Consider the following 14,343-nt stretch of genomic DNA (forward strand, 5'->3'; position numbering starts at 1 on the left):
TTGAAACGGAGGCAGTAATACGCAGTGACCACTGATACCTCCGCCACCGTCCATTTCATTTCTACCCGGCACAAGAAAACAAATCATCCAGCAAGAAAGAAATCAGCGCAATTAACGCGTCATTAATTGGAACAAATCCGTTGCATGACGCGGGGGCCCACGGGGGGCGCGCCACCTTCCTTGCTCTGGTTCGGTTCTCCTCTTCCGTCCGGCCAGCGCAAGAGCGCACTCTGACAGCCTTGCTCCGCCTCCGCCCCCGCCCCCTCCCTATATCTCTCCTCCCCCAAACCCTAGTCCCAGCACAACACCCCAAGCTTTCTCTCTCTACCTCCGGTGCTCCCTCCCCCCTCTCCCTCTCTCTCTCTCCTGCTCTGTCTTTCTTCACCGCAAAAGCTTGAAACAGCTCGCGGAGATGGCAGAGGAGCCGCAGCCACAGGCCGCCGCCGCCGCCGCCGCGGCCACGGAGGTGGTCGTCGCCGAGAAGGCGCCGGCGGAGGTGGAGAAGAAGGCCGAGGAGCCCGCGGCGGAGGCGGAGGCCGAGGAGACGGCCGCCGTCGCCGACGATGGGGGCGCCGTCGAGGCCACCGGCTCTTTCAAGGAGGAGAGCAACCTCGTCGCCGACCTGCCTGACCCGGAGAAGAAGGCGCTCGACGAGTTCAAGGAGCTGATCGTCGCCGCGCTCGCCGCCGGTGAGTTCAATCTGCCTCCTCCTCCCCCGCCGCCCAAGGCCAAGACTGAGGCCGCCGCTGAGGAGACCAAGACGGAGGCGCCGGCCAAGGAAGAGGCCAAGACCGAGGAGCCGGCCAAGGCGGAAGAACCAGCCAAGGAGGAATACAAGGCTGAAGAGCCGGCCAAGGAGGAGCCCAAGGCCGAGGCCGCGGCGGAGCCAGCAGCCGAGGAGGCCAAGGCTGAGGTCGCTGCCGAGGCAGCAGCCGAGGAGCCGGCCAAGGAGGAACCCAAGGCCGAGGAGGCCAAGCCGGCCGAGCCAAAGAAAGAGGAGGAAGCCGTCGTGGCCGCCGAGGAGGGCAGCAAGACGGCGGAAGCGGCTGAGGAAACCGCCGCCGCCACCTCAGAGCAGGCACCGGAGGCGGAGGCAGCCGCGCCCGAGCCAGTGTTCATCTGGGGCGTGCCGCTGGTGGGCGACGACGAGCGCACGGACGCGGTGCTGCTCAAGTTCCTGCGCGCGCGCGAGTTCAAGGTGAAGGAGGCGATGGGGATGCTCAGGTCCGCCGTGCTCTGGCGGAAGCGCTTCGGCATCGAGTCGCTCCTGGAGGCTGACCTGGCCTTCCCGGAGCTGGAGAAGGTGGTGTTCTACCGCGGCGCCGACCGGGAGGGCCACCCCGTCTGCTACAACGTGTACGGCGAGTTCCAGGACAAGGAGGTGTACGAGAAGGCGTTCGGCGACGAGGAGAAGCGGGAGCGGTTCCTCAAGTGGCGCATCCAGCTGCTGGAGCGCGGCATCCTGTCGCAGCTGGACTTCGCGCCCAGCGGCATCTGCTCCATGGTGCAGGTGACCGACCTCAAGAACTCGCCGCCCATGCTCGGCAAGCACCGCGCCGTCACCCGCCAGGCCGTCGCCCTGCTCCAGGACAACTACCCCGAGTTCATCGCCAAGAAGGTAACGCTTCTTCTCTCAGCCATTGAATTGCTTATTTCCAGTCTCACAGCTGCAGCAGTAACTGTGATCCAACATTGTGACAGTGCACATCGAAATTTAGCTGTAGCTAGCTGTTTGTGCCCAAGATTCAGTTTCTATCCGTTCACAGTTTAACGCTGGGAGCGAATGATTGAGCCCAAAGCATGTTCTTTGGGCACTGCGCTAAAGGGTAGACCTTTATGCTTTCAAATTTGAGTCCTGGTTTGAGTTGACTCATGTCTTTTGGCGTGGGCTTTGGTAATCATCATAGCTCAAATTGTACATCTTTTCCTTTTGTTCATACTTTTCCCAATTCTGAGTTGTAACATTTGTTTACCATGCCAACTTGTAGTTAATTACAGTAGTTTAAGTGGAATGGGATCATAAGTTTGGTTGGATCATGGTGTGTATGCAGGTGTTCATCAACGTGCCATGGTGGTATCTCGCTGCCAACAAAATGATGAGCCCTTTCCTCACCCAGCGCACCAAGAGCAAGTTCGTGTTCGCCAGCCAGGCCAAGTCACCCGAGACCCTCTTCAGGTACTGTGCACGACATGTTTAACAAATTCTGTTTTTGTTGTTGGATACTTGGATCTTCGAGGGATCAAAGTTCTCAACTAGTGTTCATCTTGTGCAACCAAATTCAGATACATTGCGCCGGAGCAAGTTCCCGTCCAATTTGGAGGCCTCTTCAAGGAAGATGACCCTGATTTCACCACCTCCGACTCTGTCACCGAGCTCACCATCAAAGCTTCATCCAAAGAAACCATTGAGATCCCTGTCACCGAGGTTGGCATCATGAATTAGTGCTTGCTTATGAATTCCTCTAATGCATGGATCGTTCAAACTTATATAATTGTTCATCTGCCATTGTAGAACTCAACGATTGTATGGGAGCTCCGGGTGCTCGGCTGGGAGGTCAGCCACGGCGCGGAGTTCACCCCGGACGCCGAGGGGGCGTACACCGTCATCGTGCAGAAGACGAGGAAGGTCCCGGCGAACGAGGAGCCCATCATGAAGGGCAGCTTCAAGGCCGGCGAGGCCGGCAAGATCGTGCTGACGATCAGCAACGCGGCGTCGAAGAAGAAGAAGCTCCTCTACAGATCCAAGGTGAAGAGCAGCACCGTCGAGTCCGTCTGAGGCCTACACAGTCCATGACCACCATTGGAGTCCCTGATGATGATAGAAGAAGAAGAAGATAAAACCGCCTTTTTGGTTTTTGTTCTTTAATTCCATTGGTTTTGTGGTTTTTGGTTCGCATTCCCGCATTTGTTTAATTAAAATTAAAAACCCAAAGTGAGCTTGATTTTGCGACGGTACAGTAGTTGGGAGAGGGAGGTTGGTATGGCATGGATGACATAGTGGCACATCGTGATGGTTGTTGAGGAGAAAATTGTGGGGAGCAAAGGAGGATGAGGAACACTACAATCTGATGCTGCTGCTCTGTAAATTTGTCTGTACATTGTTGCAATCGCTGGATCCTCCTCATGGGCATGTTATATTTAGAAGTACTAGTACCTTGTCATCATTCATTCATCAATCCCATGTTACTCTCGTTACGTTCGTTTCGCCCCTCATTTCCGCTGCCTCTTGTTGTTCGTTAGAGGAAGCTGTTGCGCCCCCTCCTTGTACGCCCGGATCCGCTTGCTCATTTCCAGCAAGGCAGGATCTGTTGAGGGTCGGCAGCGAAGTTATTGGTGTCCCTCAACAGCTCCACACAATCTGGCGACGTGGCGATCATGAGCCATGTTTGCTTGCACCCAAAATTATCCTTTCTTCCACTGCTCAGCATTTCTGGGGATGAAAAGGGCGCCATTTGTAACACGTTCTTGGCAGGCAAGGCAGAGGCAGGCATACATACCTGGCCAGCCTGGGCTGAGGAGAAAACAAGCGGCGGCAAGAGGGTCGGACAAGGCTGCAGGCCGGATTAAGAAGGAGAAGAAAGTGTTTGGTGCTCCCCTCCCCTGCTACTGTACTGTCACAAAATGATGGGGGCATAAACTAATCGTGGGCGGGGTGGGAAGAACATCCATCCATGATCCATGTATCCAGCGGGGGCGGAGGGGCCGCTGGCCCGGCCGTCCCCGTTCCAAGGACCAAGGCTGTCACCGTGTCGTGTCCCCCGAAACAATCCGCGGGAACCGAAGGGGAAAAAGCGACGCCGAACCGAACCCCCAGCTGTGTCGCGGAATAAACAAGGGTGCGGCGCGCACTGTGCAGTCGCGCTTTCCCTTTGACCGCAACGGCAGCGCCCAGTAAAATACGCTACGCTACGCAAGGACCAAAAGTGCAGCTCCTCCTCCTCCTCCTCCTCCTCTGGTCATATCCGTCCGTCCATGCATGTGCTCGGCTCGCCGCTTTGTATAGTCGAATTTCTTTCCTGTGACTGTAGCAACTTTCATCGAATGACGGGGCGGTTGAGCTTTGTGCATTTTGGGCACTGATTACTGCTCTTTGCATGCCCAGCAAAGGGCTTTGGCAAACAAAGGCGAGCAAGACAGAGGGCCCGTTTTGGTTGCGGCTTTTAATGGCGATGATCCTCTCTATCTCTACTCCTAATGAAGCAGTTGGTAGTCTCGCTTCCAGGTTTTTTTTCGTCCCACCTCACCCGGTTTTTTTTGGTACTTCTTTGGTACTTCCTCCCACCTCCCACCCGTTTCATTTCGCTGGTTTTTTTCGTCCCTCCCCTACCCCACCGGTTTAGTTTCGCGTCACCCTCTCACACAACGAAAAAAATCTTAACGGATCATAACTTTCCATGCGTCACCCTCCCATCAATGCAATTTGATTTAGGAAACATATAATAAATTTTAAGGAAACAAATAACAGACTTTAAAGAAAAATCCAATTTTAAGGAAACAAATCAATCGATCCATCCAAATCAAACGATCCATCTCATCAATGCAATTTGCTTTAGGAAACATATAATGGATGTGAAGGAAACAAATAATAGACTATCTAAATCAATCGATCCATCCCATCAATGCAATTTGATTTAGGAAACATATAATAAATTTTAAGGAAACAAATAACAGACTTTAAAAAAAATCCAATTTTAAGGAAACAAATCAATCGATCCATCCAAATCAAACGATCCATCTCATCAATGCAATTTGCTTTAGGAAACATATAATGGATGTGAAGGAAACAAATAATAGACTATCCAAATCAATCGATCCATTCCATCAATGCAATTTGATTTAGGAAACATATAATAAATTTTAAGAAAACAAATAACAGACTTTAAAGAAAAATCCAATTAACTAATCTCTACTCTTAAAGGCCCCTCGATTGATTTTTGTCCCTCGCTTCCTTTCCCAGCACTTATACAATGGAAGGAATTATAATCCACCTATTTGTTCTCCTATATATCCGTGCAGGCAACACAACATAAACCGGTGAAAAAAACACTCACCTCGCACGTCCCCCTGCCTGCAATCCCGAAACGCCGCCATCGCTCCAGGCTCCAGCCTCCGCCGTCCTACATCTTGCCCCTCTCCAACCTCAGAGACCTCCGCCACCGCCGCCATCTCGGAACCCCAGTTCAGGGCAGGACTCAGAGAGGGTGTGGCTGTGGACGACGCTGCCGCCGTCGCAGAACCCTAGGGCAGGGCGTGGTCGCGTTGCGGGCAGCGCGAGCGGACGTGCGTCTCCCCCGTCAGGCTGTCCTCGGCAGGAACTCGGGACCTCCTCCTGACAGAGCTAAGGCCCTCCGAGGTCCAAGTCGCTGTGCGGCGTGCACAGTAATCTCCCCGGCCTACTCTGCCTTCACGTCAATGCTCATGTGCTCCGACCCTCCCCGACCCCTCCCAGCAAGCAGCAGAGTCTCTCGGGTTCGAGCTCCACCGGGCCGCCGGCGGCGGCGTCCATGTTCGTTGGGCGGAGCACAACGCTAGGTTTGAAATTCACCATGATGCTACTGATGAGGCTCTCCTTCTCCTTTGTTTCGTCTGGGTTTTTTCGTCCCCCCTCCCACCACCCCATCTCGTCTGGGTTTGAAATCAATAAGAGCAGCACAAAGTCTAGGTCCCTGTCTCGGTGGCAGACGGAAGGAGAAGAAGGATTGATATGTATGAGAATATTAATATTGAACTCTTAAAGTTAATGTGGCCCCGTTGCAACGCACGGGCGTTCTTCTAGTACTAGTAATAGCTCTAGGTGGTGTCATGGACGGACGGACATGCACCAATGTCATGTTTGACGATCGCGTGCCCCATTTATTCAGGGCCACCGGGACGTGTCGCCCTCCGCCTCCATATGCGGATGCCGGATTGTTGCCATGGCCGGAGATCGGATGGTGGGTTAAATGCCACTACTCGTGGCGGGCGGGAGGCAAATTTATTTCGACCTCGTGCTCTCGGTGTTGTGTTGTCCGGTGCTGCCTGGTTGGGTTGCAGTTGCAGGCCCTCTTCTTAACTCCGGAACTATTTACCGGCCTTCATCTTGCCGCCTTGCCCATGGCGATGAGGACAGGGGCACGCGTGCTTGCTTCATTGTCGGGGCGAGACCGCCGTGAACCAGCCGAGAGCAGTTCCATACCGTAGGCCAATTCGAGAGGCAAAATTAGAAATATAAAAACGGAATGACGTCAGGTGGGTGGTCCCTGCAGCCGCCGGCATGGCTGACTGAGCACGAGCACGACGGACTCCAGGGGCAGCGGTGCATGGCTAGCCAGGATCCGTAACTTTCTGTCCGCTGCGCCGGTCACCGGGTCTGGGTGGCCCTGTGTTTCCAGAGCGTGTGGGGGGCATGGCCGTGGATGCATTTGTGCTTCGATCTCCATGTTTCGAGTGGGCGGGAGATCGAGGGAAGCGATCCGCGACGATCGATCACGTTGGGAGGACGAACGCGGTACACTGATCGCTCCCTTGCTAGCCCCTACCGCTACTAATTTGTCCCCGTGCATCGCGTTCGGGGTCCCCGCCGCCGGGCGCCGGCCGTCGTGGGCTATTAAATTGGGACGAGCGAGCGAACGAGGCCGATCAAGTGCATGAGCGCATCATTCGTGCATTTCGTGCATGTAGTTGGAACGGACCGGTCCGGACTGGGCTCCTCCCGGTGGGTGCCCGGGACCAAGCCGGAACCGGCCGGGGCCATCGCCCATGGAGCACGCCGCTCGTACACCACCGTGCGCGCGTGCGTGGGCGCACCTCCACCGTATCCACCGGAGAGTAGATGTAGATGCGTGGGAGTTGGGAGGGACCGTGGCCTGTAGCTCCACAAGCGTGAACTGCACTGCAGCAGGGGAGCGCGTGACGAGAAACGAAGTCCTGTCCACTGCACGGCTTCCCGTTGCGCGATCGGCACCCCTCCGCGCTCTGGCACGGCGCGCCGATGCCCCGACGTGGCACCGCAGATCGCGCGCGGCGCGCGGCGGTGCAGGGGGGACAGTGGAGCACAACATGGCGGACACGGCTCAGTTCAGTGCAGTGCGGCGAACCCCATCGCCATCGGATTCCTTGGATTGGGACCAGCCCAACAGCGGCCCGCCCGTAGTACTGCTGTGAGAATGAACTGATCAAGCGGGAGGGGGGGTAGCTCGGGGTGACTAGGGCTTAGCGCTCCGTCCAATCTTTGGATCTTTGTATCGACGTGAAAAAACAAGGTAGTAGGGCAGAGAGAATAGAACACACCACATGCACACATGCTGAGATGAAGGTGAGCGTACGAGCTTTCCAATTATTAAGTACTGGCCCGAGCACGTTTTGGGTTTGCCATATCTGCCGTGCCGTCAGGATCCGAAGAGCCGGGACACTCGCAGATAAGATGAATGAAAGGGTGAAAAGCTACTCGTATGCAGTGAAGATCGGAGTGTGAATGAATGAATGAAATCCAAAGTGCACCACTCCTCCAGTATCTGGGGAACCGGGAAAAGCGCTGCTCGCTCACTCCAGTAATCCCGCTTGCTGAAACCAGCTGCAAACCCTAACAAATCCCCTGGCCGGTAACAGTACAGTGTTGGTAGCCGCCATTTTATGCCGGAGCAGAGCACGATGGAAAACACACATGGAGGGGAAAACAGACAGCATTCTGAAACAGATCCTGTCGTACTCTACTGCCTCAGAAGGTCAAGCAGCTGAACCAGTGACCGTTCAGTCTCAGCTAGATTCTTTAGAACGGAGTAGCATTTGAGTCCGTTCCTAGGCCGGGCCTTGGATTCCATTCCGATGCTCCACTGTCCGCGCTGCCGTTTTTTGGAGCCTTTGCACAAGTCAGGAGCGATCAAGTCCCGGAGATCCACAGGCCCAGGCCATGCTTTCCGAGGCAGCAAGATGCTCTTTCCGAATCATTCCATAGCTTCCCGTTCCCGGGGGCCCGTCGTGAAACTCACCATTATCGATGAAACTCATGGGCACTAGCACCCATGGTTTATTGATATAGGAGAAGCATCCCTTGTGAGAAACCAGAAATTCGTCCCCGACGTGGCTCGAACCCTGATTGCTGGAGACGCCGCTCTCTTGCCACTAGGCTACAGCCTAGTTCTCCGAAACTCACCATTATCAAACTGAATCAATCAATCAACGAAAGAAAAAGCTACTACTGCAAACAAGCAGAGCAGATTTATCACACACAGTCTAGCCTGGCGTGGTGGTCATCCGATGCCACAACAAAGCCTCGCTAGATTTGGCCAGCGTCCCACGAACCCAGAGTCCCAGACCAACACACATGACCAGCACAGTATTCAATTAGCAGCAGCGAGTAATAGCATCCGAGGATTACATTACATCAGATCAGATCTGCAATCTGTGTTGGCTCCTTTAAGATATGCTACTAGCATGACAAAAAAAAAAGCTGAGATAGCATGTCCGGTGTCTGTCTTCGGGTGAGATGAGACGATGGGTCACTCCCATCACTGTGACGCTGCACGTAGTACTACACTGCTCCTGGACCACACCCCTGCGTTTTGTACCCAGCATCACCTGCTCGTTCAACGAGATAAAAACAGCGTGGGTTGGTTAGGCACAGCTGCTGTTCGAGTTCCAGTTCTGAACCTAGAATTGCCATAAACACACAATGAGTAATGCTAGCTAGTATAACCGAAACCACACAACAGTTCGTTCCACAAGGACACTGTTTCTGACATGTTCAGACCATGAATGACTACCGAAACTAACGGCAATAGTTTGCATACCTAATTACCTATGCTACAAACTCTGCTAAAAATTGAAGGCCCTTCTGTTAAATGATACTCCCTCAGTTCACAAATATAGGATGTTTCGGATATTTCAATATGGACTATATACGGACTGAAATGAGTGAACAAACACACGAAAATGTGTTTATATAGATCCAATTCACAAAAAAGTTAGAACATCTTATATTTGTGAACGGAGGGAACAGAGAGCAACCGGCAGCTACCAGAATACCCAGACCAAGAACTTCCTACTCAACTGATAGGAACAATGTACTACTTTCAGTTTATTCCAGCACCTCAGCCACACATGACCAGTCTAACAAGACTTCGGTTTCAGTATTATTAAAAACAATGATCTGTGACAAAAATTCTCTTACCAAGTAACCTTGCCAAGAGACTGCCTCATCTAACTATTGAAAGCCTTTTTTCACTGATGATGGTCTGATGGTAAATAGAGCTTAAGAGGAAGAAACAAAATTGGTCATATTTGCTTTTTACCCACTATTTAGCTTCTGTCCTTAGTTGAATTTAGTGATGAAGTCAGATAACACACTGGTGTCATTACAAGTGTCCCTTGTGGATAACCATCTGTCATCAAGCTGAACATTTACATCCCTGTTCCAGGAGAAAGAAATATGTCATTTTTTCATACGCCACCAAGAATTCAGTTCAGCCTTACTGCAAAGACATATCTGTAACCATACGTCCAGTATGCTACTACATTTGAACACTTGCTTGGTAGAAAAAAAAAGTATTACCTCCGTCCCAAAGTATTTGTCTTAAATCTGTCTAGATACAGATATATCTAACACTAAAACATGTCCGTATCTAGACAAATCTAAGACCAGTAATTCGGGACGGAGTACATGGCAGGTTTTGTACCTTAATAGTACAATAAGCTATTTACATTGACTCCACAATGCAAAGTTTATGTATATAGATGCCAATATATGGATACGATCGAAGGGAAAGTTTTGTATGTTCATTATATAAAAAAGTTCATACCTCCTCAAACTGAGAACTTCATAGTTTTTTCGCAAGTAATCTGCATGTTTGACCAACACATCCTGGGCATACTCCTTGCCTACAGTTCTAACTGCAGCTGTATTAAGTAGGTTTTCCAATGAACCATGTTTGTTCAGTAGTTTCACCGCAGTCTTGCGACCAAAACCAGGAGCCAGATGCTGGATTCCCGGAACACCATCTGCTTCATCACCCATAAAGCATCCTACACAGCATAACTTCTAATTCATCAATTGATGAACAAAAAAGAACTGAACAGTTGCAGATTATCCTACAAGACATATACTCACTGAGGCTCAAATCTACAGTTGGATCACACTTGTATTGTGCAACATAATGCCTCAGCGTATAGAAGGACCATCGGCCAATCTCAGGAATGGGCATAACTAACTGAACATCTTCAGATATCAACTGCTTGAAGTCCTTGTCAGGTGAGGCAATGACAACTCTATAACCTTTCTGTAATACTTGCTCTGTCAAGGTAGCCACTACATCGTCTGCTTCATATCCATCGACTTGCACAATCTGAGTTTGCCGTTCACAAAAACATTAGGATCAGAAAGAATTGTGACAAAGAGAGCATTGCTGATTGCGCAATTAACACAACTGTGTCCGCCATCTCTGGTCCACCCACCGGAACATTGCACTCGCGGAGCACGTCGACCACGCGGGAATCGGCACCAGTGCCTGCGCCGCGAGTCCGGTGCGCTTTGTAGGACGGCAGCAGCCGCCTCCGGTACTCGTTCCCGCCTGCCCCGTCGAAGACCTAGCACAACGAGAGAGAATTAATAAGTCACTGGAAGGAGCACGGGAAGATGACTCCTTTGTAGGGTCTGGGAGGATGTATACTCACGGCCACAACGGGGTCGCGGAGGCTGACGTGCGTGAAGAAGAGCGCGAGCCAGCGCGCGAAGGCACTGAGGCTGCGCTGGGAGCCGCGGAAGCATATCGGGTTGACGTCGAGGAAGAACACCCGGCCCTTTGAGGGCCTCGCCGGGGCGTCGCCTCTGCCCGCCAAGTGTTTGCGGGAATGCCTCGCAGACGGCGGGGGCGGTGAGCTGGAGATCGCAGAGGTTGAAGGAGAGGAAACCGTCGAGGGAGATGCGCGGAGTCGTATGGGACGATATCTAAGGGGCGCTGCTGCCGCGGCGGCGGTGACCGGAGCTATCGCCGACGCGGTGCCCGTGCCCACGGCGGGCAGCGGCAGTGGCATGGTGGTGCTCGGTTTGGTGGGAAGGGGATGTGGGAGTTGCGGATGTGGATAAGGGGCCGAAGGAAACAGAAAACGCTGTTCGGATGTTGCGAAGGCCCATCTAACATGTATGGGCTAAAATGGTCCCGTTGCAGTTTCAAATGTGGTGGGCTTAGGCCGTCCCATCTTAACAAAGTGGACATTTCTTTAAAAAAAAGTGGACATTTGGAGCGAGTAATTTTTTTTCTAGTTATCTGAAAAAAAAATTCTCTAGACTATTTTTTTGAAAGTATTCTCTTGCTGATGAAGCACTCTAGTCTTTCAGAGACAAGCCGAATTGCATAGCGTTAACTCTTGGCACGGTGTGTAATTAATCCGTTTTTAGGGGTAACTAGCAAGATGCCCAAAATGCCCGTGCGTTCCATGGAAAATCAAAATGCATTTGTATGAGTAGTTTATCTTGTGAAAGAAAAAAAATTAAACGAAGGAAAACCTTATCTGCAAATGTGGGGAAGAGTGTGGGTAAATTGTCATAGTTTCCTTTCTATCCGTTAGATATATATTGGACAGACTATACCGAAAAAGGCCTTCGCCCCGCTTTATATATAAAGCAATGATCAACAGCATCCGACACAAACGCACGCCCGCACAACACACCCAAACACACCCAAGGCAAGATACATAGGCGTTGAGCGTAGCAACACCATCTCTAACACTAAGTGAAGAAGTGAAGCCGCATATGACGAGACGTGGGCTCCAAGGCGGCGCCTTCAGGAAGGATACGACACTGAAACACCGACACCACCCGATTCGATCGGACAGGCTATATTGCAGGATGACAGATACATCATCATCATCAACTCTATTTTTATAATACTATAGATAGAGATTAATCCGTTGTTTCAGAAAGTGAAGCTCCACTACAGCACCTGAGGGCCGATTCACCGCCGTGCTGTATATATTCGTCCCTTCAACCCGACGATTCGCAAGGGTCACAACAATGTACTATATTTATAAAGCGTTCGCCAATTGTCATCCGCGGCGAGAACGACCGGAAGTTCGGCGACGACGCGTGAGCTTGCACATCAACGAATATCTCCGTTTATTTTTTAGGAAATCCAACGAATATCTTGGTTCGCCGGCGAATGATAACATGTTACTTTGCTTGATCCCCTCGTCCGAATTGACTTCTTTTTAGAGCATCTCCAGCCGTTGAGCCCTCACGAGGCATTTTTTTTCGCCGCTTAGGGGGCTGCCGGCGTAACATTTAGTCTTGGGGTGAAAATCTATCCACTCGTTGGCCCCCCCACGCACCACTCGTAGCCACCGCACGCCCTCCTGCTGCTCGCCGCCCTTGCCACGACGCCTCTTGCTGCTCGTCGCCCTCACCAAGACGCCGCTCGCCGCCGTCCAGCGTGCTCCCCTCCCTCCCTGTCGGCGCGAGCTTGGAGACAACCCAAAGGTGGACTGCAGCGGCGGCAACGCGAGCTTGGAGGCGACCCGGAGCTGCGCGAGCTCGGCGGCAACTCACACGGCCGCCGCGCGCGCCTGCAGCTCGACCCGCGCACCCCGCCCCTGCAGCTCGTCCCGCGCCCTTGCTTCTTGTCCCGCGCGCCCTTCAGCTCGTCCCGCCGCGTCGGCCTGCTCGGCACCACCGCCCGTCCGCCGGAACGCCGGAACGGGGGCAGCGAGGCGCCCCTGAGGCACTGCGTGGTGGGCAGCGGGTGGTCGGACGCGACGAGGCGGCGGACCCCGGAGCACACCTTGTAGAGGAAGTGGGCCCAGGTGCCCCGACCGAGCGCGACCGCCTCCTCCTCGATCATCTTCAGGTCGCCGGCGAAGCCGCAGCCAGCCGTGGCCCCAGTCCCACCAGCGCTTGAGCGGGCCACCCGCGAACTCGGCGGCGAGCGACGGCGCCGACCGGGTCCGCCGGAACGTCCACTCGGCGGACGTGGAGGAGACGGGCTGGATCTTGTGAGGATGGTGGCCATGGCGACCAAGCAAGGAGGAAGGAGATGGTCGAGTGGAGGCTTTGACCGCGCGAGCGCGAACCCCGCCCCGGCCATGCGCGCTGTGTGCGGTAGGTGGTGGAAGGAAAGAAAGAAGAGAGAGGAGAAAGAAAAGAGAGAAAGGGGAGGAGAGAGGAGAGAGAGGGGAGAGAGAGGGGCTGACGAGTGGCCCTGTGCATGCAAAAGGCAACAGCCGGCGTCCCCAGCTGCCCCCGGGGGGCTGGCTTTGGGGTGGTAGTGCCGGCCATAACTTTCGTGAAATCCGGCGAAAAACGGGTCTCTGGGGCTGACTGGGGCGTTTTTTGCCCGCCGACGCTCAAAAAGTGGCTTGGGGAGGCTTGTTGGGGGGCCGGCTGAAGATGCTCTTAGCATCTGGAGTATTATACAAAAAAAAAGTACAGCTTGAAGTATTGGACGAGTTCATTCATCCCTACAAATTAACCATAATAAAGTTGCCATCAGACTATCAGACGCGACGAGCCTACAACTCAGTCGCAGAAGATCCCTGAACGTACGTCTCCACACATGGCACGTGATATTGTTGTTTTGGCCGAAAGTACACACGAGTTCGTGTCCATTTCGAAAAAAAATCCAATTTTTTTGCCGCGCTTAATCACTGCTTGCTTTGGGATCCTTTTTTCGCATGCGAGTTTCTTGATCCCTTCACCTCTGTGTTAATTTGGACCGGCAGTGCGATACTTCAACCTAGAGCCCGGGCTCAGATTAGCCCGGTAAACAGTACCTCAATTTGAAATAGAAAAAAGTTTAATCTTTTTTGTGGTGCAAGATGCTCTTGTGCGTGAACTTCGTGCAAAATTTTGTGAAGTTTGGACATTCGAGGAGTTCATGGCAAAAGTGACAAAATCAGGCATTAACAGTGCGATTTTCAAAAAAAATTAGACATCCAAAATTTGTCTTTGTCTTTTTTGCCATGAGCTCCTCGAATGTCCAAACTTTACAAAATTTTGCACGGAGTTCACGCTCAAAAGCATCTTGCACCAAAAAAAAAGGTTAAAACTTTTTTTCTATTTTAAATCACGGTACTGTTCATACTCGGGCTCAAGTGAGCCGGACACCAAATCGCCGCTCTCCCGGCAGTGCCCTTTTCAAAAGACAAAAAAGAAAAGGACCGGCAGGGTCAACTCCTCGCTGCTCTCGTACGAGGGACGGGAAAGAAAAAGGTGCAAACTCCTAAACTGACGAATAGTAAGGGCATGTACAATGATTGATAAGGTAGTCTTATTTTAACTCTTGCATGTAATTTAGAAATGACAAAAAAAAAGTGTATACAATGGGTCATCTCTTAGCCTTATGTTTAATAAATAGTTATTCCTAAAAACATGGTGAG

At 52.3% G+C, this 14,343-nt stretch overlaps 2 protein-coding genes across 7 annotated transcripts; one reads left to right on the forward strand and one right to left on the reverse strand.

Annotated features, from left to right (window-relative positions):
- Nucleotides 1-264: 264 nt before the first annotated feature.
- LOC123071590 (patellin-3) lies at nt 265-3,195 on the forward strand. Its single transcript, XM_044495166.1, has 4 exons — nt 265-1,618; nt 2,052-2,176; nt 2,284-2,425; nt 2,513-3,195. The coding sequence occupies exons 1-4, from the start codon at nt 413-415 to the stop codon at nt 2,774-2,776; spliced, it is 1,737 nt and encodes a 578-aa protein (XP_044351101.1). The 5' UTR covers nt 265-412; the 3' UTR covers nt 2,777-3,195.
- Nucleotides 3,196-8,303: 5,108 nt separating this feature from the next.
- On the reverse strand, nt 8,304-11,058 carry LOC123071591 (5'-3' exonuclease). Of its 6 annotated transcripts, none has more exons than XR_006434437.1 (6): nt 10,648-11,058; nt 10,429-10,560; nt 10,085-10,319; nt 9,777-9,999; nt 9,149-9,386; nt 8,304-8,556 (listed from the first exon to the last, which is right to left on the reverse strand). XR_006434437.1 is itself a non-coding variant. In XM_044495170.1 (6 exons), exons 1-5 carry the CDS (start codon nt 11,005-11,007, stop codon nt 9,290-9,292), a joined length of 1,047 nt encoding a protein of 348 aa, XP_044351105.1. In that variant the 5' UTR covers nt 11,008-11,058; the 3' UTR covers nt 8,304-8,556; nt 9,274-9,289. The 6 variants fall into 6 exon arrangements, 4 of the variants coding, with proteins under 4 accessions (XP_044351105.1, XP_044351104.1, XP_044351102.1 ...); XR_006434438.1 differs by having other exon boundaries at nt 8,304-8,628; XM_044495170.1 differs by having other exon boundaries at nt 9,274-9,386.
- Nucleotides 11,059-14,343: the final 3,285 nt, after the last annotated feature.

This window comes from Triticum aestivum, chromosome 3B (assembly GCF_018294505.1).
Source record: "Triticum aestivum cultivar Chinese Spring chromosome 3B, IWGSC CS RefSeq v2.1, whole genome shotgun sequence".
Classification (NCBI taxonomy): Eukaryota; Viridiplantae; Streptophyta; class Magnoliopsida; order Poales; family Poaceae; genus Triticum; species Triticum aestivum.

Bases quoted from the DNA above. Each gene is read 5' to 3' on its own strand.
- LOC123071590 (XM_044495166.1), top strand. From the start codon at position 413: ATGGCAGAGGAGCCGCAGCCACAGGCCGCCGCCGCCGCCGCCGCGGCC. The intron at 1,619-2,051 runs GTAACGCTTCTT...GTGTGTATGCAG, and splicing joins CCGAGTTCATCGCCAAGAAG to GTGTTCATCAACGTGCCATG. The intron at 2,426-2,512 runs GTTGGCATCATG...CTGCCATTGTAG, and splicing joins TTGAGATCCCTGTCACCGAG to AACTCAACGATTGTATGGGA.
- LOC123071591 (XM_044495170.1), bottom strand. From the start codon at position 11,007: ATGCCACTGCCGCTGCCCGCCGTGGGCACGGGCACCGCGTCGGCGATA. The intron at 10,320-10,428 runs GTGGGTGGACCA...CGGCAAACTCAG, and splicing joins TCCGCGAGTGCAATGTTCCG to ATTGTGCAAGTCGATGGATA. The intron at 9,387-9,776 runs GTATGAACTTTT...CTCCTGGAACAG, and splicing joins GAAGTTCTCAGTTTGAGGAG to GGATGTAAATGTTCAGCTTG.